Source organism: Tamandua tetradactyla, chromosome 8, assembly GCF_023851605.1.
Source record: "Tamandua tetradactyla isolate mTamTet1 chromosome 8, mTamTet1.pri, whole genome shotgun sequence".
NCBI classification, from domain to species: domain Eukaryota; kingdom Metazoa; phylum Chordata; class Mammalia; order Pilosa; family Myrmecophagidae; genus Tamandua; species Tamandua tetradactyla.
The window spans coordinates 19,142,032-19,166,909 of NC_135334.1; the positions used below are offsets into that span (position 1 = coordinate 19,142,032).

General features: G+C 40.3%; 1 protein-coding gene across 3 annotated transcripts in view; it reads right to left on the reverse strand.

Moving 5' to 3' along the window:
- SORL1 (sortilin related receptor 1) overlaps positions 1 to 24,878 on the reverse strand; it is a 180,985-nt gene that overhangs the window by 105,217 nt on the left and 50,890 nt on the right. For 2 of the 3 annotated variants that reach the window (XM_077112637.1, XM_077112639.1), the window contains exons 7-12: positions 20,667 to 20,768; positions 19,534 to 19,703; positions 13,934 to 14,126; positions 11,295 to 11,412; positions 10,491 to 10,564; positions 4,468 to 4,556 (exon numbers count right to left, since the gene is read on the reverse strand). In XM_077112637.1, coding sequence (XP_076968752.1) covers positions 4,468 to 4,556; positions 10,491 to 10,564; positions 11,295 to 11,412; positions 13,934 to 14,126; positions 19,534 to 19,703; positions 20,667 to 20,768 — 746 coding nt within the window. The remainder of the gene's footprint in view (positions 1 to 4,467; positions 4,557 to 10,490; positions 10,565 to 11,294; positions 11,413 to 13,933; positions 14,127 to 19,533; positions 19,704 to 20,666; positions 20,769 to 24,878) is intronic. The other variant, XM_077112638.1, reaches the window with a different exon arrangement.

Consider the following 24,878-nt stretch of genomic DNA (forward strand, 5'->3'; position numbering starts at 1 on the left):
GCCTAGGTAGAAGAGAAATACTTGCCTACAGAGACCTTACTAATGAGTCAAGGAATTCAGACCTATAATGAAAAGGTAACTAACAGGAGGGATGAGTACATGATCAATGGCAGCTTAGCAGAACAGCCAATAAAAGCCTCAAGGAGACTCAAGTAGAGAGGACCCTGCAGTTGGGCAGGCCAGACGGAGAGGCGTCTGAAGCCACAGACCAGCAGCAGAAATCCACGTTCACCAACAACAGCCTCCGAACATGCCGGGGTAATAGGGTAAACTGGAATTGTGGTTTGAGGAGATGAACTAATTGTACCTCATTATCATCTCCTGCTTCTCTTTGGATGAAGCCAATCATACACAGAGGCAGGTCAAAAGCAAGCCACATAAGATATTGGGTAATTGGAGCTGAAGGGATACAGATTGTGCAACAGGACTGATCATAAAAACTCAGAAATGGACAGCACAATACTACCTAACTGTAATACCCTTATGTTAAAACACTGAATGAAGTTGAAAGTGAGAATGATAGAGGGAGGAGGGTTAGGGGCACAAATGAAATCAGAAAGAAAGATAGACGATAAAGACTGAAATGGTATAATCTAGGAATGCCTAGAGTGCATAATGATGGTGCCTAAATGTACAAATTTTAAAAATGCTTTTGCATGAGGAAGAACATAAGAATGTCATTACTGCAGGGTGTTGAAAATAGATGGTAATTAATATTTTAAAACTTTAACTTATGTGTGAGACTAAAGCAAAAAATGTTTATTTGGTACAAAATTTACATTTTGACTAGTGCATTTCCTAATATAACTTTGTAGACAGCTTAATTGAACATCATAAATACATGGAACCTTGAATAGGGCATGAGATTTTGTGGGTTTGTCCAGAGTGATGCCCCATAAATCCCAGAGTGATTTGAACAGTGAATAAAAAAGTATTTGCAAAGTCCCCTTGGGGGAATGGAAAGAAAAGGGGAAAATTCAACTTCCCCAAGTTGAATTTTTGATATTCTCACAAGCAGTGGGGACAACCAAAGTAACAAGATGAGCCCCCAATCTTGGGATTTGTTCATATGAAACTTATCTCCACAAATACTTAATATTAGGCCTAAGAGTCACCCCCAAAAGAACCTCTTTTGTTGCTCAGATGTGGCCTCTCTCTCTCCAGCCAACACAACAAGCAAACTCACTGCCCTTCCCCTGTGTACATGGGACATGACTCCCAGGGGTGTGGACCTTCCTGGCAACATGGGACAGAAATCCTTGAATAAGCTGAGACTCAGAATCAGGGGATTGAGAAAACCTTCTCAACCAAAAGAGGAAAGAGTGAAATGAGACAAAATAAAGTGTCAATGGCTAAGAGATTCCAAACAGAGTCGAGAGGTTATCCTGGAGGTTATTCCTATGCATTAAATAGATATCACCTTGTTAGTCAAAATGTAGTGGAGAGGCTGGAGGGAACTGCCTGAAAATGTAGAGCTGTGTTCCAGTAGCCATGTTTCTTGATGATGATTGTATAATGATACAGCTTTCACAATGTGACTGTGTGATTGTGAAAACCTTGTGTCTGATGCTCCTTTTATCCACCTTATTAACAGGTGAGTAAAACATATGGGACAAAGATGAATAACAAGGGGAATAAATGTTAAAATAAATTTATAGTGAAATCCTGGTGATCGGTGAGGGGGAGGGGTGGGAGGTATAGTATGTATGAATTTTTCTGTTTTCTTTTTCTGAATAGATGCAAATGTTTCAAGAAATGATCATGATGATGAATATGCAACTATGTGATGATATTGTGAATTATTGATCATATATGTAGAATGGAATGATCAAAAGTTACAAATGTTTGCGTTTGTTTACTGTTTTTTTTGGTATTTAAAAAAAATTAAAAATTAACAACAACAAAAAAAGATGTAATGGAGAGGCTGGAGGGAACTATAGCCTATATAATGATATAGCTTTCACAATGTGACTGTGATTGTGAAAACCTTGTGTCTGATGCTCCTTTTAACTACCTTATCAACAGATGAGTAAAACAAATGGAATAAAAATAAATAATAGGGGGAACAAATTTTAAAATTGAAATGTTAGTGATTAATGAAAGGGAGGGGTAAAGTGTATGGTATGTATGAATTTTTTCTGTTGTCTTTTTATTTCTTTTTCTGAATTGAGGCAAATGTTCTAAGAAATGATCATATGATGAATATGCAACTATGTGATGATATTATGAATTCCTGATTATATATGTAGAACAGAATGATCATAATAAAAAAAAATTTTTAAAAAAGCAAACCACAGAAGAAGCAGACAACCTCCATGACCAATACTCTGCTTAAATGCCAGGTGGTGACACAGATTTAGGCCAAGCTCCGACTGACATTTGGGACACATGCACCTGCCAACAGGAGGCCCAGACATATTTTTACATTTGCAAATGTAAATGTCAAGTACATGTTTATTTGAACATACAGGCAGCTCAGAGTGACCTACACCAATAGAGGGATACCATAGTGTCTGTCATTCCCAAATTCACAGCCCAAAGTTACTTTAAAATGCCTGCGGAGGGCAGTGAGATTTTCTGGCAGCAGCTTTCTTTTCGCCGATCATGTTTTGCTGCAGCTAGTACAGCAATGACGCTGTGTTCTTGGAGCACATATGCACCAACAGATGGTGTAAGAGGACTAGAATCACACCAACTACTTCAAAGAAGCCAGTGTGGGATGCAAATTTAATCTTAGAAAAGTTAAACAAGGAAAATCGAGAATCGACTCTCAACCCTTCATGCAGTACACAGAACGAAATGTATTCTGAGGAAGCCAAACTATGTCTCCAAAGTATATTTCCCACATAGTCTTGTCCCAAAACATAAGAAATGTTTATTCATTTCTCTTACCACTACAGAGCAGAAGAATGAAGGGAGAGCGGGGCATCCTGTTTATCTCTGGATATACAGTACCTGGCACCCATGAGTTCCTGCTGAATGTGTGAGATAGGAATTAATAAGTTAATAGATAAATTAACCACAGCATTGATGTGAACAGCACTGAGTTTTGTGACTATCCTTGCCTGAGTAAATGCCACTCTAAATATGGACACAGCCTATTCCATTCAAACAGGGTCATGTCTGACTCTTGGTCCTAAAGAAGCTCCCTGGTGCCACTCAGAAGAGAGAAGAGCCAGCAAACACTGAGCACTAGTATGTTGCCTCTTGCTGCTTCTCTGAGGCCAGGCTGTTCAGCACATGTCAAATTAACCACAGGGGAAAAGCCAGCTGCTGAGATCTCCTTTTCCAAACCACCCACTTCTCCCCTGCTGCTGGGCTTGTTTCTAAAAGGAGCAAAGGAAGGGAATGCTTTTCTCCTTGCATGAAACAAGATGCTCACAGCAGCCCTCTCCACATTCTGCAGTAACCCATCCAGCAGGGTCATCTCAAAAGCAGGGAGAAGTGAGGGCCATTCTGTTGTGACATAAAGTCAGTCGCCCAGTAGCCCAGAAAAAAGCAATCAAGGGACTGGTCCTGCTGAAGTTAGGACCTAAGGAAGTAGAAGGTTACACACATTCTTGACATTTTTGCTTAGCAGAGCAAAAATGGGCTACCTTGAGCAAGTTACTTCCCCTAGCTGAACCTTGATTTTCTCATCTGTAATATGGGGCAGTTAACTCCAAATGTCCCTTCCAGCTGTAATTCTCTACAAGAACCCTCAAAATACAACATATCACAGGAACAGTCAATTGGATATCCAATGTTGAGTTTCTTTAACTTGACGATTATACTTAATGTGGTTACAAAAGTAAATATTCTTCTTCTCAGGAAATAGTGTCAATGGTAGGGTACATGATGCATGCAATCTATCCTCAAAGGTTTAGAAGATAGAGAGATGATAGATAAGACAGAGGAATAAGTGAGAGATAGAGAGATAACAGATACAGATACAGAAAGAGAGAGAATGATAAAATAAATATGGAAAAATGTTAAAAGTTGGCAAATCTGGGTATCTGGGTGGGGGCATATTGGAGGTTCTCTATAGTACTTATGTCTGAAACTTTCCTGTAAGTTTGAAATTATCTCAAAATAAACAATTTTTAAAAATCAATTGACTATCAAGTTCTAGCGGTAGCTCTATGTGTCAATCTCTATGCATATCACTCACACTTGCACAAAGAAATTAAAGAGTCTCTATAGTTAATTTTTTAGTCATTATTAATTCTTTATGTTTATATGGAATTTATTTTTTCAAATCAGTACAATTGATTCATTCATTTGATGCTCACTATTGGCCTTCGAGGTAGAAAGAGTGGGCTATTATTCCCCTTTTATAGATGAGGGAAGTTTAAATCAATTTCCTTGAGTCACAAATGAGGCTAATGACAGCAGGAATTAAAACTTAGTGTTGTAGAGAGACAGTCCATTTACAATGATAAATTTAAATTTCTAGGAAGACAGGATGAGGTTAAAAGAGACCCTTACTTGAGCTCGTTGGTCTCCATGCCCTGGGCTACAGCCACGATGATGCCGCCATGGTCTCCCCAGGTATAGTAATGAGGTCCAGGAAGTGCCTGGAGAGGAAACCAGAGGTGAAGCCCCTGCAGCGGTGGGTGATTTGTTCACACACACACACAAGGCAGCAAGCGCCTGCCACTTGAATACAATTATGCAGTTTACACAGCACATTCACTTTCATATCTCATCTGCTACACACAGTCCTAGGATAGGGTGAGCCAGTTCTCACATCCAAATGAAGAAACGAGGATTCAGGTTAAAGTGCCAGGCTGTAAAGAGCCGAAGTCAGCATCAACCCACACCTTGATTCTCACCAACCAGGGATATAAAGCTAGCCAAGGGGAGTTCAGCTCTCCCATGGCTGTGGAAACCCCACTAGAGCCCATCCTTCCTGATGACTGTACCAAAAACTCCAGAAAAAATACAAAAACAAAAACAAAAACAAAAAAAAAGCTACCTGAAGCTGCTGAAACTAACAAAAGAAACAGCCTATAGAGGGAATTCAAAATCTGGAAAAGCCACTTACAGTTGTGGACCCCTGGTATGGGGCAAAAAAAATATGTTTAAAGAAATAATGGCTGAAATTTACCCAAATTTGGTTAAAGCATACATTTATAGATTCAAGGACACCAATGAACCAAGACAATTATAAACTCAAAGAAAATTCCACCTAGATACATCATACCAAAGTTGCTGAAAAAGGAAAAAATTCATGAAATCATCTAGAAATCTATACCACTACAACATAATGATGGGGAGTGCGGGTGGAAAAGGTACTTCAATGGCTGAAAAGTGTCTAAATTGGCTATTAAGTGGTACAATATTGAATCAAAGAAGACTGAAAGATTAAGTGCTTGTATTGTAATCCTTAGATTAAAATGCAAAGGGATATAATTTCAAAGATAACAAATAAAAACAGAATACTAAAAAGTATAACAAATAATACAAAAGGAGATGGAAAAAGAGGAAGAGGAATAAAAAAGAAAACAGTAAAATGTTAGTACTAAATCCAATCATTATCAATAATTACATTAAGTGTTAATGGTCTAAACATTTCAATTAAAAAGCAGAGCTTAACGGATGGATAAAAAAACAGGACCCGACTATATGCTACCTATAAGAGACATACTCTAAATATAAAGATACAGATAGGTAGAAAGTAAATGGAATGGGAAATACACACTATGCAAATAAGCACAGGAAGTTGGAATAACTATTTTAATATCAGATAAAATAGGTTTCCAAAAAAATAGGGTATCATCCTAAAGAGGGACATTCCATAACAATAAAAGGGACATATCAGAAGAGATCATAATAAATGTGTGTTTCTAGTAGCAGAGCCTCACAATACATAGAACAAAAAATGACAGAATTTAAAGAAGAAATAGACAATCCACAATCACAGTAGGAGATTTTACTACTCTTGGCAATTTAGAGAACTAGACACACACAAAAAAAATCAGTGAGAACACAGAAGATTTAGACAACACTATCAACCACCTTCATACAGCATCTACAGAACACTACCTATAACAACTGCAGAATTCATATTTCTTTCTAGTGTACGTGATACATTCACAAAAATAGATCATATGTTGGATCATAGTGCAAGTCCCAATAAATTTAAAGAGATTAAAATCATACAAGGAATATTCTCTTACTACAACAGAAATAAATTAGAAACCAATAATTATAAGACCTATGAAAAGTCCAAGTAAACACTTTTCAAAATAATGTATCAGAGACACAACTCAAAAGGGACATTATAGGATAACAAAAATGGAATTAGATACTGATGATCATTGCATAACTTGCTGAATATACTAAAAATCACTGAACTGTAGACTTTAAGATGATGAAGCTTCATGGTGTGAAAATTTTATCTCAATTTAAACAGAAAGACATTAAAAAGATTCTGAACTAAATGACAACAAAAATATAACATATTTACATTTGAAGCACAATGCTAAAGAATACTTACAGGAAAACTTACAACTTTAAGTGATTATATTAGAAAAACCTAAAATCAATATTCTGAGATTCTACCTTAAGAAGCAACAGTAAGAATAGTAAAGGAAAATCTAAGTAAATAGAAGGAAAAGTAATAGTTAAGAGCAAAAATCAAACAAAAAGTAAACAAAGAGACAATAAAGAAAATTAACAAAACCAAAAGTGGGTTCTTTGGAAAGATCAACAATATGGACAAACTTACTAACAACACTAATTTGGGAGAAAAGAGGAAAAACACAAATCATGAATATCAGGAATGAAAAGAGGCTATCATGGCACATCCAACAGGCATAAAAATATAATAACAAAATAGCATGACTAACCTCAAGACAACAAATTCATCAACTTAAAGGAAAGGACAAATTTCTTAAAATACACAACTCACCAGAATTGACACAAGAAACAGAAAATCTGAATAGTCCTATATCAGCAGAGACACACAATTTATCAAAGACATTTTCAAGAAGAAAATTCCAAGCTCAGTTACCCTGTTCAATTACTTAAGAAAAACATAACATCAATCTTACACCAACTCTGTCAGATGAAGAAGGATCATTCCTCAACTTATTTTATGTCACTAACTCTAACATCAAAATTTGATGAAGGCATTAAAAAAAAGAAAGAAAGAAAATCACAGACCAATACCTCTCATTGAATAATGCAAAAATCCTTAACAAAATATCAAGTCAAACCCAACCACATATAAAAAAGATAACCAGTATGGTTTAACCTAATAATTCAAGGTTGGTTTAACACTCGAAATTAATTAACATAACACACCATATGAGAATAATAAAGAAAATCCACATCATCATTTTAAAAAATGTAGAAATAGCATTTGACAAAATTCAACACCCAACCATGATTAAAAACTCTCAACCAATTTGGAATAACAGGGTGTTTCCCAACATTTATAAAGTACATCTATGAAAAATCTATAGCCAACATCATAATTAATGATGAAAGCTTGAAATGTTTCTCCCCAAGACAGGAAACAAGGCAGAGATGTCCAATTTCACTCCTTCTGGGCATCATGGTACGGAGGTCCTAGCCTTTGTAATGAGAGGGGGAAAAGGAAAGGAAGAAGAGAGGAAAGAGGGTAGGGGATGGAGGGAAGGGGAAAAGAAGAATCTGCATTAGCAGGGGAATGGACAGACAAAATGATGGTATATACCTACAATGGAATATTAATGAACAATAAAAAGGAAGGAACCATTGATACATGGAACCAACATGGATAAATCTCATCATCACCAAGGTAAATGACTAAAGCCGGGCATAAAGAGAAGCTCTAAGAGGTGGAAGCAACCTAAATGTCTATCAGCAGACAAAATGGATAAACAAAATGTGGTATACAAGTACAATGGACTATTACTTAGCCATGAAAAGAAATGAAGTTCTGATGCATGCTACAACATGGATGAATCTTGAAGGCATTAGGGGTGAAATCAGCCTGACACAAAAGGATAAATATTGTATGATGTCACTTATATGAAACATGTACAATATTCAAATTCATGGTCAAAAACTAGAACACAGGTTTTCGGGGGCCAGGGTTGAAATGGGCAATGAGGAGTTACTGCTTAATTGGTATACAGTATCTGTTTGGGATGAGGGAGAAGTTTTGGTAATGGATGTGGGTGATGTGGCACAAGACTGTCAAGGTAATGAGCATTCTGAATTGTATATCTGAAAGCAGAAAAAAAGGGGAATTTTAGGTTGTATATATGTTATCAGAATAAAAGTAAAAAAACAAACAAAAGCGCATAGATTTGTTCAACACAAAGAGTGAACCTGAATGTAAACTCTGGACAGTGTTATAATCATAATAATATTGCTTCATCAGTTGTAACAACGTTACCACACCAATACAAAATGTTTACCAGTAGGGAAAAATGTACATGAGGGTGCCTGAATGGGAAATCTGCACTTGCAACAGGATTTCTCTGCTCCCTACAACTGCTCCAAAAAAATAATAGAAATAGAAATAAAAATATAAAAAAAAGAGACCATTTTCATAAAACTATAGAAGATGCCAAATGAATAATCTACAGTGACAGAAATATACAGGGACAAGGGTGAGTAACAAGGGGCACAAGAAACTTTTGGGAATAATGAACATGTTTATTTGATGATGTATGTGATGGTTTCTTGGGTGTATAACATGTCAATTCTGATCAGATAGCTCACTTACAATAAGTACAGTTGACTCTACTTCCATTATACCTCAATACACTTGCTAAGGCAAAAAAAAGGCACAAAAATGAAACTCTGAATTTGTACAACTATCCACAAGTAAAGAGGGAACCAGAATTATGGTCACAGGTTTTCCAGGCAGCCTTCTGTTGACTCCCTCCCACCTGCTCTCCCACTGCTACACCCCAATCCCCTCAGCTCACACACCTGACTGTGCCTGTGAAGTGAAGGCTGCCACAGGGGCGAGAAGTCCATTCACAGACACAGCTCATCCCTGTGATCCCCTAGAAAGTTCTCTGCTATCCCCTAAAAGAAGGTCCCTCGTGCTTCTTGGCAGGCACCGAGCACACACGGGAGCCGGACGACCATTTTCACTGCATGAAGAACAAGACACTGCTTTCTACTCAGAAGGAAATGGCTTGCAGATGTTCACATCGCAGATTACAACCACCACCAGAAGGTACAAACAAACCACCAGCCTCTCTGCAGAGGAGAGAACACCCAATTCCTAAAGGAACATCCAGCTCCAAGGAAGCGGAGAGTAGCTGCCTAATCGTTCTTGGAGGGACAGTATGAGGAGGACTTGAAAATTCCAAATGGTTCGCACTTTTTTTATTACACTGGCCTTAAGAACTCCTTCATGTGTGTAATCATGTTCTCTACCACACTGTGCTGCCCTCAGTTTTCACACGCACACACAGACATACACACAGACATACATACACACACACACACACACACACAGAGCGTCTGCATCCCAGGTCTCTCAGCTGGAGGGATGGAGGGATGAACCACAAATGGAATAAGGTATTTACAAATCTCTGTAAACTGTAAGGAACCAAATGGACGCTAGATAGCATTGCTCCTTTCCACAGCCATGTCTGCATAGGAACGCGTACAGACTGCACATTGGGCTGGGAGTAAGGAGAGTTGTCGGCCACGATAGCTCTCCTGAGAGTCCCACAGCATCCTGATGGGGTGCTCACCCGGGGAGGGAGCCCAAGGAATTCTCGCCAAGTGATCTGTAGAGTTTTGTGCTGCCGGCATCCTGCACCTGCAGGAGAGCACCCCAGAATGCAACCCCACCAAACGCGACCAGGTGCACTTCCCTGAACATCAGTCATGGGAGGTTATAAACACATTTTTTACAAAGTTGGGAATTCTAGGATGTGAAAGGCTGAATTAGCATTTCAGGAATAGGAACTAGCTCTACCTTCAGAATTGGTAAAACCAGTGCCTGAGGATCTAAACTAGCTATACAAACACAAGTCAAAAAAAAAAAAAGCCTTCTTCTATAGCCCAGAACAAGGTGAAAGAAGCTTTACAGCACAGCCTACTGAGGACGTGCTTGACCTCAACTTCAATAACATCAAAAAACAGTTTCAAGAACAGATGCCACCAGAATCTACGCTGCAATTTGTTGGTGTATTCAGCAAATATTTACGGAGCGCCCCACTCCATGCCAGGCACTTTTACGTCCTGGGGATAAAGAAGTAGGCAAAAGACACACTGTCTTTGCCTTCCTGGAACATTTAGGAAAATTCACAGTTGCGTTTTTTTTTTTAAAAAAGTCAAAAGTAACATCATCACCAAAATCCTGAGTCCGCATTACAAGGTGTGAATAGAAATCAGTGCAGCTGACTCTCGTGTGCGGCGTCAGGCACCTCTCTTTACTTTACAGTCACACTTTTCATCACCAGCTTCCACCACAGACCATCCACGCCCCTGAAATATTGAGGGACAGTTCCCGATCTCACACAAACAAGACCCAAGGAGCCCCTGACCTCTCGCCACCGGGCTCCGGCACTGCTGGAGATGTACACATTCGTCTTGCTTGCCAAGTTTTTTCCCACCGAACCTAAAATGCAAGAGGAATAATTCATTTTTAATTTCAAGAATTTCAAGAATCTGTCAGATCAGATGAGTAAAAAAGATGGATAAAAAAATAAATAATGAGGGGAACAAAGGTTAAAATAAATTTGCAAATTGAAATATTAGTGGTCAGTGGGAGGGAGGGGTAAGGGGTATGGTGTATAGATGAGTCTTTTCTTTTTTCTTTTTTATTTCTTTTGCTGGAGAGATGCAAATGTTGAAAAAAAATGATCATGGTGATGAATACACACTACATGATGATATTGCAGGCCACTGATTGAACACCATGTACAGAATGTTTGTATGTCAAGAATATTTGTATATTTTTTAAGGTTTACAATGAAAATATTTTTAAAAAATAGTTAATCAGCCAATGAGAGCATCATGTCCTGTTAAAAACAAAAAAACTGGGGCTTGTGACTGACTCTGCTATGTTCTGGGGAAGCTCAAGGGAACCTGATCTGGGGACCCAGCACGCTTCTGACAGTGAGGAATTAAATGATTTTTTTTTTTTAATTGTGTTGTAGTAGCACACACAAAAAAGAATCTATCCGATGATACCCTGGCCCAAGTAGAAATCCCATCTAACAACTAGGGCCCATCTCAAAGCCACAGACAGCGGTTACCACAGGAGATGCAGTGGTCTTTCCAGGACTGGCTGCACGTAACGGGACAGCTTGACCCCAAAGCTGGAACTTGAGGGGCAGCCAACTTACCTGTGGCAATGATGAGGCCAGGTGCCGACTCCTTGGAGAGAATCGGCATTCTCCGGAGTTGGAAGTTGAGAAGCTGACTCAGGCGCTGGGCCAGGTGGAGGGAACAGCCCTGAGAAAGCTGCAGAACAAAAGTTTCAGGCACCATAAGGGCGTGTTCTGATGTCTAGATGTCCCCAGTAAACACAGGAGCTGGACAGAGAGGAAGGAAACCTGGTCCATGGGAAGCCAGGCTCAAAACCTGACTGTCTCACACTTTTCAAATCAAGACACTAATTTGAACCCATGGAAAGGTCTCTCACCAAAGAAAAGGGGGAAATAATAACTTGAAAATTCCTTCTGAGGCTCTGAAAAAACAGCAATTAGGAATCACTGTCAATCCCAGTAGATAGGAAAGGTTTCACTCTGGCTGTTATCACCCAGAAAGTTTCTCAAGTGGCTTGGAACAAATGGGAAATGAAATGGTCTCATGGTATTTATTTTCTAAGTCAGTGGAGAGTTGACTCCAATATGATTCAAGCAACTCTGTCAAACCAAGAATCAGATGTCATTAAATTTCACTGATAAGCTCCAAGATATACAGCATACAAAACACAAGCCCCAAAGGATTCTTATTAACTTTTTTTTTTAAAGTAGTCTGCATTTGGACAAAGATGCAGGTGTCTGTTGCAAAGCTTCACATTATCCAAACTGGCCATCATCACTTATGTTCAGGATTTAACAGTTCTTCTGTAAATAAAAAGGACAAGACCTTTTGCTACATGAGGATGCTGATTCTTCTGGCCAGAAAGTGATTATCAAATAATCTGTGTCCAGTGATCTAGGGGAAGTGGGGATGGGGTGGGGGACTCTGTGTGTACTTATGGGACAGGTAATATGCATGGCCTGGCTTGCTAGGTATATTTATTTTTGTCACAATAGGACTTCTCTGATACATATCCCTCTTGCTAGCTTTACAGGTTGGCAAATGAAAAGTGGAGCAACTGAGTTTGGGTCTCAAGAATTTATTTGCCAGCTCTCCTCTTCTAAAGCATTTTTTGCCTGCAAGGAAGTCTATTCATTTAAGCTTTCCTGTATCCTCAGGCAATCATATCTTAATGATTCCTGCACATTCATTTCACCAACTAAAATCAGAAGTAGAAACTAAAAAAACTGATGAACTGTCCTCTACTTCATAAACTGATCTCTGAGGGAAGTAAAACTTGGAATTTTAATCATGAATTATACACACGTCACGTTCAGAAATGTTCACCCCCTTCACACCAGGAAAATATAGACCCCTGGGATCCAAAAGACACTACTGAGCGTTGGGGAAGCACCTTGGGTTTGTCTATTACTATTTATATCCTGCCTCTTTCCAAAAATAGATTGGATGTGGTAAAATCAAAACTGTCTTCCTGGTGCCTGCCCATGTCCCCCCCCCCCCCCCAAAAAAAAATTCAAAACTGTCTCCAAATAGGGAAGAATAATCAAGAAGACCTTCTAGGTACTAGAGGGCGCTACCAAGCAAGGACCCCAAGAGAACGTTCCCAAGGTCCTCAGATACAGCATACGGGGTGAGTGAACGCACTGCACCAATGGACAAACAAAATTCAAAAATCCAAAAGACCAGGTCTCAGTCCAATATTACAGTTTCTCTGAAAATCGATACTACTTGGTTTTTTTCTGTGTTCCTTCTGCCCTTCTCCTTGACACGCCCTAAATCCCTGAGGTGAAAGAGGAACAGAGGTGGGGGGGTGTTACATAAAGACAGGAACCTCAGTCCACAGACTATTCTTCCAAAAGGGAAAAGAAGGAACTGCTGGGCCTTATGGGGACACTTAGAGTGGGACCAAACAACACATGTCAGTCTTTTTAACTTCTCAGAGGCTACCATAGTCAGGGAAAATCGTAGAACCCTGAGCTGTATTCAGAATGGAATTTTGAAAGAAGCTCCACAGAAACAGTAACTTATGGCAGAGGTTCCCAAACTTTTCTTGGTTCATGGTGCGATGGTGTCCCAGGAATGTTCTTAGTATTCCCAGGCCAAAATAAAGACTAACATTTCTTTCTTAAATAGTTAAGTACAAATGACTTAGTATATACATAAACTGAAAGAAAAAATAAAATTTTTATTTCATTCTTCAATAACTACAATTAATCACTAATGGGACCTGTGCACCTCTTGAGCACTACACAACCTCCCAGCCTTTGGGATCATAGTGAATACCGCCACTCTCAAGTCCTATACCACCACTATTTTCTCGTTTGCTTTTTATCATACCAACTGCTCAAAAGTTAGCTTCCCAAAGATATGATGTCATCAAAAGAAATATGGCATGATCTAATGTTGAAACCGGGAATGAACCCAATCTAGTACTTCACATGGTATACAACAGTTTCGAGTACAGCAGTGCTGCCTTTAAAATGCTCAACTACCAGAAGGCACTCCTGTTGAGTTCCCTACAGCACCCCAGGGTACCTTGGTGCCAAGTTTGGGAACCACAACAGTAGAAATACAGATTAAAGCGTGGTCCATGCGATATGAATGGAATGCTGTGTGATCCTGCATCTTTCCAGTAAACACTACATGCAGGAGACAACTCCAGACCACAGCTGTTCTCCTTGTGTTAAAATCCCAAACAAGATTAAAGCATCTATACCTCACAATTGATTTTCTCTCCATAGCCCGTGAAGCCTGGAGCCTGGAGAAATTCCCAGGTGCCTCCTTTGTCAAAGGTGATGACGGATCTCATGTTCTCCTCGTTCATAGAACCATTAATCAGAGTCGCGATGTACACTCCTTGTAGCCCTTCCACTCGGTGGAAGTCAGCAAACGGTTCATGTGCAAAATACCTGTAAGAGAGTGAACAGCAGTGAGCTTGAATTGATATTTGTTTGATTTCTTTATTGTAGAAAATAACACAACATAAAATTTGCCATCTTAATCACTTTAAAATGACCAATTCAGTGGCATTAAATATATCGCACAGTGTTGTGCAACCATCACCACTATTAGATGCAGAGCCTTTTCGTCATCCCAAAAGGAAATCCTGTGCCCAAAAGCAGTCGCTTCCCTTCCCCCCGTCTCCCCCCCACCCCCATCACTAATCTGCTTTCCGTCTCTACGGATTTACCTATTCTGGACATTTCACATAAATGGAATCATGTAACATGTGGCTTCCTGTGCCAGGCTTCTTTCACTTAGCAGAATGTTTTCAAGGTTCATCAATGCTGCAGCATGGATCGGTTTTTCAGTCATGTCTATGGCTGAGTAATCAGCTATTTTTTTTTAAGTGATTGCTGTTTAACTTTGAGGGCCAAGATGCTTACTTAATCAATAACTCCTAGCAGGGGGTTTGGGCTGGTGAACATAATATATAAAGGCTGACCTGACAATCCCTGTCTTCTCAAAGAATAGGCAATCAATGATCTGCTTTCTGCCACTACATATTAGTTTTACCTGCTTTATAACTTAATGTAAATGGATGTACTTTTCAGTGTCTGGCTTCTTTTATTCACCATAAGGCTTTTTACAATTCATACACGTATATATTAATAGTTCATTTCTTTGAAATATTGAATGGTAGCCCACTGTGTGGATTTTACAATTGATTTATTCAGCCATCTGTTGTGATGAACATTTACTTATTTCCTATTTAGGCCATTATGAATAAAACGTCCAAGAACATTATGTACAAAAAAAAAAAAAAAATGACCTGAGAGTCACATCTATTCCTTCATTATCAAAACTGACCCCAAATTTCCTGTGAGTGTTGACAATCAGGAAATGCTAAACCTTGGATAGAAGAGGGAGGAGGCTTACAATTTAACCTAATCTGTGGAAAGCCAGCTAAGGGTTAAACCACCATTAACAGCCTCATTATCCAATACCCTGCTCAGATGGAGGCCCCCTGGGTTTCTGTCAGGAAGCCGAGAAGAATCCTGCAGTCCTTCCCAGAGAAGCAGGACACAGTAAAGAAGGCTCTAGAAAACTTAAGGTAATACCTGTGAACAGTGGAGCAGAGAAGGGAGCCCTTCAAGACTTTACCTGCTACTCTAGGATGCCGTGAGTTCACCAGAGAGCAGTGCCACACTAAAACGGCACACAGATTACAGACAGAATGAAACCTGGAGAAACGGTAGCTATCACCCACCCGAGGCTTTTAAAACTGGAAGGGTAAAACCTTCTCGACCAAAATGGGGAAGAGCGAAATGAGACAAAATAAAGTGTCAATGGCTGAGAGATTCCAAACAGAGTCGAGAGGTTATCCTGGAGGTTATTCTTACGCATTAAATAGATATCACCTTCTTAATTAAGGTGTAATGGAGAGGCTGGAGGGAAGTGCCTGAAAATGTAGAGCTGTGTTCCAGTAGCCGTGTTTCTTGAAGAGATTGTATAATGATATAGCTTTTGCAATGTGACTGTGTGATTGTGAAAACCTTGTGTCTGATGCTCCTTTTATATCTACCTTATTGACAGACGAGTAAAACATGGATTAAAAATATATAAATAATAGGGGGACAAAAGTTAAAATAAATTTAATAGATTGAAATGCTAATGATCAATGAAAGGGAGGGGTAAGGGGTATGGCATGTATGAATTTTTTTCTGTTTTTCTCTTTATTTCTTTTTCTGAATTGATGCAAATGTTCTAAGAAATGATCATGATGATGAATATACAACTATGTGATGATATTGTGAGTTATTGATTATATAACAAGTATGGAATGATCAAATGGTAAGAATGTTTGCATTTGTATGTGGTTATGTTTCATATATAAATAAATAAATTGGAAGGGTGCCCTTTATTTAGGGGGGTCTCATTCTCTGGACTAAGCAATAAGGCAGGAAACTGCTTTTCTCCATTGCCTGCTATAAAATCCTCTTTAGCTGGGTAAGTGCCCTGCCACCTCAGACAGAACGATGCATACGACCACCCCCATGGCAGGAAAAGAAATGAGCAGCACTGACGGAAAACAGTACGTACTGCAGACTGAGAGACTGGGCAAAATCTTAAGTAAAACACCCGAGTTGAGCAAATTCTCCGATATGTGGTTTCCTCAGGTCTATTTTAGTCATTTATAGTAACTTACTCAGGAATCTCCTCAAGGCCAATCGCTGTCCTGCTCTCTACTCACCCAACTCCACTGCTTTAGAATCTATCACTGTGGCGTTGGCCGTTCTTGGGTTTATTGGGTTCTTTCAGATATGCGGGAGGTCTGAGTTTCTCTCACTGAGACAAGCCCAGGTCAGTTTCCTGAGTTTTTATCTTTGACTTCACCCTCCTGTGCCTCACACATGCCTCTGCTCTTAGTTCCTAGCCCATCCTTTCATTTCCTCCCTGAGGTGTCCGGCAACAAGTCCCCCGTCTCAGATTCTCCCTGAGAATCCATTTTCTTCCATTTTTACCCTCCACTAGCCCTCCCCATAGAGCTTCTCCCCTGCTCCCCTGAGTGCCCCTGGGGTGAGACTCGGCAGGCAGCTCCCCTCGGCTGCACTACACACAAAACCCAAGCCACGCCCGGGCCAGGGAGCCAGGTCTCCTCAAGCTGCCTCCAGATGTCCTGACAACATCTCTTCGGCACATCGTGCCTCCAAGTACCCACCATCCAAACACTGCTTTCCACAAGATTTCTACTTGGTACATCACCATCAAGGCTCCTCCTGCATTAAAAGTTCTTTCCTCATTTCTCTAGGTAAATTAGAACCAGTTTCTCGGCACCACACTGTCCCATTTACTTCAAAGAAGAGCTTATTTCAAATACCACAGAGGTTTATTTTAAAGCAGCCTGCCCATGTAATCTGCTAATTCACCCTTATCCCATTTCATCTTGCCGAGATGGAGATGCAGATGACAAAAAGGGCACTCAACTGTGCAAATACAAGCATCTCTAGTCCTGGGGGAAAAACCTGAAGAAAAAAAAAACAGGAAAGTAGAGCAAGGATGCTGGTCTATAATTCTTTGCGTGAATTTATTTTCGATTTCCTAATGGTACCGTAAGCTCAGACAGGGAGAGGAGAGACATTCACTACTTCAGAAAGTGCTGTGGGGGTGTGGGGGTGGGGATGTCTAATGGCCAGGGACCCTGCAGTGAGCCAGCTGCTTCCAGGACAGCCGCTCTCCAGCCTCCAGCTCCTGCTCTGTCCTATCCTGAATATCCAACAAATGAGCAGCACAGGAAACCTTTTGGCAAATTGGGGCTTATTCACCCATAACCAGAGGCTCTCAAAGGCAGGAAAAAACATATTTTTAAAAAGAGTCAGGTGGAAGGCCTGCAGGATCATTGCTCATGATTTCAATTTATTTTCAATTACGGAATAAAAGACAGCAGTACCTCTGAAGAAGAAACTGGAAGTAGTCTCTATAAGAGCCCAAGGCAGAAAGGTCTCCTCGTGGAGATCTGATAGGGTTCTCCAACCTGATATGCCCACTCTCTTCACCTTTTCCCTACTGCTGGCCTTGGCCCAGACGTCCCTCACTCAGGGGCAACCACCCTCCCAGCTGCTCAGCCAAGCGGGGGGCGGGGGGGGGGAGATTGCTTGGTTGTTCTTTTCTCACATCCCATCTCCAATCCATCAGCAACTCCTGCTGGCTCTCCTTTTAAAATAGATCCAAAACGTGACCATTCTAACCATTTGCACGGCTCCCTATTGCCATCAGCCCCCACTAGTCTGGAATTTTGCAATACTTTGAGAACTACTCTTCTGCTTCCATCCTTGACCCCCTAAAACTTTGAGTCTGATTTCCCCTCAGCATCAAGGATAACTTCTTAAAACAGATAAGTCACGCAGGTGTTCACCAACAATTATTTGCCACACTGTGTATTTACATTTTATACACTTTTCTTTATATATGGGGCAACTCACAATTTTTCAATGTTAAATAAAAATTAACAGGCAGGTCAGATGATGTCAAACCCTCCTTCTTGCTTAGAAGAAAAACAAAGATCTTTCCACACTCTAGAAGGCCTTCTGCAATCTGAGCTCTCTGCTCTCTTGGATCTTCTCTTACATCTTTCCCCTCCTTCGGTTGTGCGGACCACCCTGGCCTGCTCACTACTCCTACACACCAGCACAGTCCCAACTCAGAGTCACCATGCCTGCTATTCCCTCCACATTGGACGCTCTTCCCCCTATCATCCTCATGAACTCAGGTACCTGCTCAGATATCACTCCCCAGAGTGGCCTTTCATAATCAGCTTATGAAAAAAACACCCTTGTAATCCCCTGTCCCATTATTTGCCATATTAACTTCTTGGTGCTCACCATTACCAGGCAGATTACATATCTGTTGGCATCCTCTTTTTTCTGAACTAGAATAGAAGCTGCATGGAACCAGGACTTTGCTTGGATCTGTCATTGCTGCATGTGTCCTTTCAGTGCTGTAACTAGAACCTGGCAAATAACAGTAGCGTACTGACTGAATGAACTGACAAATGAATGAATTGATGGCATGAGGGAAGGCAGCAGGACCTCATTCCAGACCCATCCATCAGTCTCATATGGATGGTTCTTTCCCTAAGCAGAGAGGAATCCTTAGCACAGCCCCACAGTTCACAAAAGGCTGATCCGTAACACAGCAAAGGAGAAGAAATGGACTCATGGCACCAGAAGGACCCTCAGAATTTACCCCTCCCTCCTGAACCCAAAACCCCCAGCCCCCTTGATGGGGGGCAGGGTGGTGGCGCAGAGAAAGCCCATCCCTGCGACTGGAAAACAGCCCCGGCATTGGGATTTACTGACAAAGGATCAATGACAATGGTGTCTTTCCTAGAGAATGAAGTCACTGCAATTACATATGAGAAAAAAGAGCAAAGATGCCAATTCACCCGAGCCATTTGGCAGCTGTACTGTACTTTGTTGTCATGAGGGGCATAACAGGAAAAGGATGCCAGCTCGTTCTGATTTGATGATTTTCTCCAAGCACTTTTTCACACAAGTGGCCAAGAGCTTACAAAGCCAGGTCACGGAATGAAGGGAGCCCATGGGAGCGAGTGGGCAACAGGGCGGACGTGACCTGAAACGTCCCCTAGAGGAAAGGTCCTCAATCTTGGCTGCACAGGAGAATCTCCTGGGAGCTTTTTAAATTCCAATGCCCAGACCGCACGCCAAATCAATTAAACTACGAACTCTCACACATCAGGGTTTCTGAAACTCCCCGAGGGAGTCCAGATGGGCAGTTAATGTTGAAAACCACTGAACTGGAGTTTTCTGGTCGAGCTGCTCTAAACCAGGGGGGCTGACGGCCACAGCGCCTTACCTCACCAAGGTGTCACTGCCAGCTCCTCCTGGGCTGTAATACAGCACGTTCTCCAGGGACAGGGAGAACTTCAGGCCCTCTGCCTCCGAGATGTACAAATTGGTGCGGTTGTTACTGTGACTGACACACACAAACACCTGGTCCTCCGAGGCATCTGCGATGTAATATTCCTTGGGAATCGAAAGCCAAAAAATGCATGTCACCAAACATAAGAGCCCTATGTGCTTTCCCTAGACATACTAAAGCAATGACTTCCAAATGTCCCAGTGAGCTGACAAAACTCCCTGATCTTGGCAAGGAAGCTCTGAAGGTTTTCCCACTGGAGAACCCAAAGCTGGCTGCTGCTGGAGCAGGCCCTTTGGTTGGCAAATGGGGAGCAAAATAAGAATGGGTCCCTGAACTCCATAAATGACCAAAAAAACCTCATTTTAGTTAATAACATCTCCTTCTTTTTCCTGTGATGCCTCTCATTACTACAAAGTACTATACAGATTAATGTGCATTTCACTTTCTTTCAGTTTCCCTAACATGGCTGAAGAATGGCAGAACTCACAGAAAGCATGTTCTGGACCACATGCCCCTCTGAGCTACCAATTTTCTGCCAAACTAACTGCTAACATCAGGACCTTCAAACGCCACCTCCTGTGTCACTTCTCCTTGATATCACTCTCCATGCTGTCATACATACTATATATTCAAGCATTTGCCTGTATACGGTTTTATCCTTCACTAAGTGTTCAGTCTCTCCAATGTGTATGTTTCTAAAAGGTGGGACCCAAATCTTCTCCCCTTTTGGAAACTAGTCATGTGTGAGCAATATAGCAGCTACTTAATAGATACCCACTGCAGTGACCCAGCTTTCAGTTCCTTCAGTACTAGCACACTGAGCCCACGCTCTCTGGCTTCAAACTTCTCTGCAATCCTTCTCCACTTAAAGCAAATTAAGCCTCCGGGTTCAGAATTATTTCACACAGTGAACAGGGATACAGCAGACCAAAAGGCCAAAAGCTAATGGGTCCCTTCAAAGAACTCTCTGGAAAACGACCGAGTAGGACATCCTGGGGACACCCTTCCTCTGACCTCTGCATGGGGACAGCAACACCTCTGCCCACTCCCGAGGTGACCCTACTCACAGTAATAGGATGTCTGGTGACAAACTGGGCTGCCCGCATGGGCTTCCGGCCAAAGGACACCCAGAGCTGGACAGAAGACTGCAGCTGACTGCCCGAGAGATGCTGCCAAGAAGAAAGAGAAAAAAAATTAATCATGCCACATTTCAGCCACTCAAAACAGGCAAAAAAAGGAAACAGACAAGTCAGACCATTCCAATTCTGCTAAAAACACAAAATAGAGAATGTTGCCTCAAATTCACATTTCTGCAAAATCTGCCATCACTGGGCAGCTTGGACTGTGCTGTTCTATCTTAGATGCCTGGTCTATAATATACCAGGGACTCCATATAATATCAGAAAAGGAGGAAGGATGATGGTTTGATGGGAGAATTCTAAGAGGGCTTGGAGAAGGGGGTGGAGGCTGCCAGAGCTTAACCACAGTGGGCAAAAAGGAAAGTTGTGGGGTGAGGCTGGAGAGACTGTGGGGAAAAAACCAAAACCTCACCACACCACGTCTCTGGTGAGATCAGCTTCCTAACCACACAGCATTTATTCTACTTCTGTGTTAATACCACAAGGATACTCCAGTCCCAAGGATTTTGCTTGCGTCAAGGCTCGAGGGACTCTTCATTAATTAATAAAATTAAAGTCTTTTGCTAGAAAACATTTTCTTTGGTATACCATCGTCATGATGTTGATGACATGTACTGCTTCTTAGAGTAGACTGAACTAGCTCTACCACTTGAGGAAAATAATTAAATCTCTCCGGGTCTCAGTTTACCCATCTATAAAGTTAGTAGCTTATTTGGATGAAGACTCCTCTTTGGACACATTTAAAGGGCCCAGGAATTCCCTAAACATTTAGGTAAAGTATTCTGTAAACTATTTTTTCACTCAGATAAACCATTTTGTTATTTTAAATAGATTCAATAATTTCTAATGGTCCCATACTGAGAGTAAGCCCCTGTCCTGGTTTGAAATAAACTGCATTCCTGTTGCTAGGGAAGGCACATGGCTGTTTCTTTTTTTTTTTTTAATATGCAGTATGGCGGGGATCACATTTCATTCTTTTTCCATGTGAGTATCCCCTTATTGCAGCACCATTTGCTGAATTTTTTATTATTTGGTTTTTCATTTGTTTGTTTGCTTGTTTGTTTGGGAAATGCATGGGCAGGGAATCAAGCCTGGGTCTCCTGCATGGCAGGTGAGAATTCTACCACTGAACTACCCTTGCACCCCCCAGTACATGGCTTTTAACATATTTGCTAAGGAGTCCTTGACTCAAAAAAGGAAACAAACTACAACAAAGTCTCTACATGGTTTATTCTCAGCTCTATGACTCGGCAATGATGGTAGACACTGTACGTCAATCAGGAAATATGGCACCATAATCACAAAAATAACTATTAGACATAAACTCTGTTTGCTGTGAGGTTTAGTTTGGCTTCATTTACCCTTAACTACGTTGCTACCTTATAGATTGTAAATTCCTACAGAGTAGAGAATATACCAATTTATCCTAATTGTGATATAGCAAATAAACAAATACCTTATGCTCATGTATGCCGAATAAATTCTATGTGAGGTACAAGCTGATGGAATACAAAGTTATTTTTTCATTCATTGTGCAGGATACATATTCAAACCATCATTGAACTAATACTTTTAAAAGTAGTTTGTTGTAAAGAATCCATGCAGAAAGGTGTAAAAGATTGTCTTTCCAAAACAATATCCTGAAAACCAGGACAGGGGCTTACTCTCAGTATGGGACCATTAGAAATTATTGACTCTATTTAAAATAACAAAATGGTTTATCTGAGTGAAAAAATAGTTTACAGCAAAATTATAACATTCAAAGGATAGTGTTCCAGCAGATACCCTGGGACACAGTATATGATAGACATATAGGCCAATGGAATAGAACTGAGAGTCAGAAATAAACACTTACATTTCAGGTCAATTAATTTTTTACAAGTGTGCCAAGACAATTCAATGGAGGAAGTATAGTCTTTTGAAAAACTGGTGCTCAGACAACTAGGTATCCATGTGCAAAAGAATGAAAGTGGACCCCTACTTCACACCATATCCTTAAATTAACTCAAAATGGATCATAGACCTAAATGTAAGGGAAAAACTAAAAATTCTTCAAAGAAAACATAGGAGTAAATTTTCACAAGGTTGGCTTTGACAATAGTTTCTTAGATACAGCACCAAAAGCCCAAGCATCAAAAGAAAAAAATAGATAAACTGGACTTCATCAAATTAAACAAATCTTCTGTCCTGCAAATGACACCATCAAGGAATCCACAGAAGGGGAGGATATTTGCAAGCCATATATCTGATAGGGACTTTTATCTAGAATATACAAAGACAAATAACCCAATTTAAAAAAGGACAAAGGAAAAGAACAACTAGAGCTCTACCTGAGATTCTGCAAAAGCTTCAAGTACTAAGATTACTTTCCAGAAACCTACAACCTCCAAATGGGTTCCTAGGCCAGGTAACTCCTGAAACCCAGAGGGGTCAACCTCTCCAAGAACATCAGCTAGTTCCATCCCCCATCCATATTACTGACACCCTTTTCCAACATGAAAGACTTAGAAAGGGCAGAGCCCAAATACCCCTAAAGATTGGAAGAAGGGTCAAAGGAGAAGGAGGAATTATAACAGAGAAGATAGGATTTAACATATGAGTATGACTGCTGAATCATTATATTGATATTTCTTTTAGTCTCCAGTGTCTTGGAGCAGCTAGAAGGAAAAATCTACAATTGCAGAATTGTAACCCATACCAAACTGAAATCTGTTTTATAACTACTTGTTACAATGCATCCTGAAATTTATTGCTTTTTTTATGTGTGTCATGGTCAGGTTCATGTGTCAACTTGGCACAGTTGCCTGGTCGGGCAAGTGCTGGCCTGTCTGTTGCTATGAGGACATTTCATGAACTTAAATCATGACCACATGGGCTGCATCCAGCTGACTGCATCAACAATCAGCTAAGGGGAGTGTCTCCTGCAATGAGTGATGTTTAATCTAATCACCTGGTGGCTTTTAAGGGGGATTCAGAAGAGACAATCACTCTTCCTGCTCCAGTCAGCCAAGCCTCTCCTGAGAGTTCACTGAGGACCTTCATCGGAGCTGCCAGCTTGCAGCCTGCCCTACAGACCTTTGACTCTACTTCCCCATGGTTATGTGAGACACTTTTATAAATTTTATATTTACAGATATCTCCTGCTGATTCTGTCTCTCTAGCGAATGCTAGCTAATATAATATGTGTGTCATATTTCATAATAAAAATGTTTTAAAAAATGGACCAAGGATTTGAAAAGACATTTCTCCAAAGAAGATCTAAAATGTCCAAAGAGCACAGGCAAAGATGCTCAACATCATTATCATTAGGGAAATGCAAATCAAAACCACAATGACACACCACTTCAACACCACTTCACACCACTTCAAAAGACAGACAATAGCAATTACTAGTGAGAATGTAGAGAAATTTAAACCCTAATACACTGCGGGTAGAAATGTAAAATGGTACATTTCTATGAAAACAGTCTGGTAATTCCTCAAAAAATTTAAACACAGAATTAACATACGATTCAGCAATCCATTGCTGGGCATATAAACCCAAGAGAATTTAAAAACATATGTTCACACACAAACCTGAAAGTGGATGGTCATAGTAGCATTATTCATAATATACCAAAGTAGAAATAACCCAAATTCTCATCAACTGATGGATGGATAAATGAATGGTATATACACAAAATGGAATATTATTCAGCCATAAAAAGGAATGAAGTAATGCCAAGGCTACAATATGAATGACACTTGAAACCATATGCTAAATGAAAGACGCCAGTCACAAAAGGCCATGTATCATATATTCCCATTTTATAAAATGTCCAGTATAGACAAATTCATAGATTGAAAGTAGATTAGTGGCTGCATGAGGGTAGGGAAGAGGGGAACGGGGAATGACTGCTAATGGTTACCAGTTTCTTTCTAGAGTGATGAAAATGTCCTGGAACTAGGTAGTGGCAATGATTGCAAAACTCTGACTATACTAAAAGCCACTGAACTGTATACTCTAAAACAATGATTTTTATGGCATGTAAATTATATCCCAATTCAGATATTATAAAAATGTTAAATTTTATTGGTTTCATATTTTAATCTGTAGTTTTTGTTTTTTTTCTTCTCTAATGCAATTTTATTGAGATATAT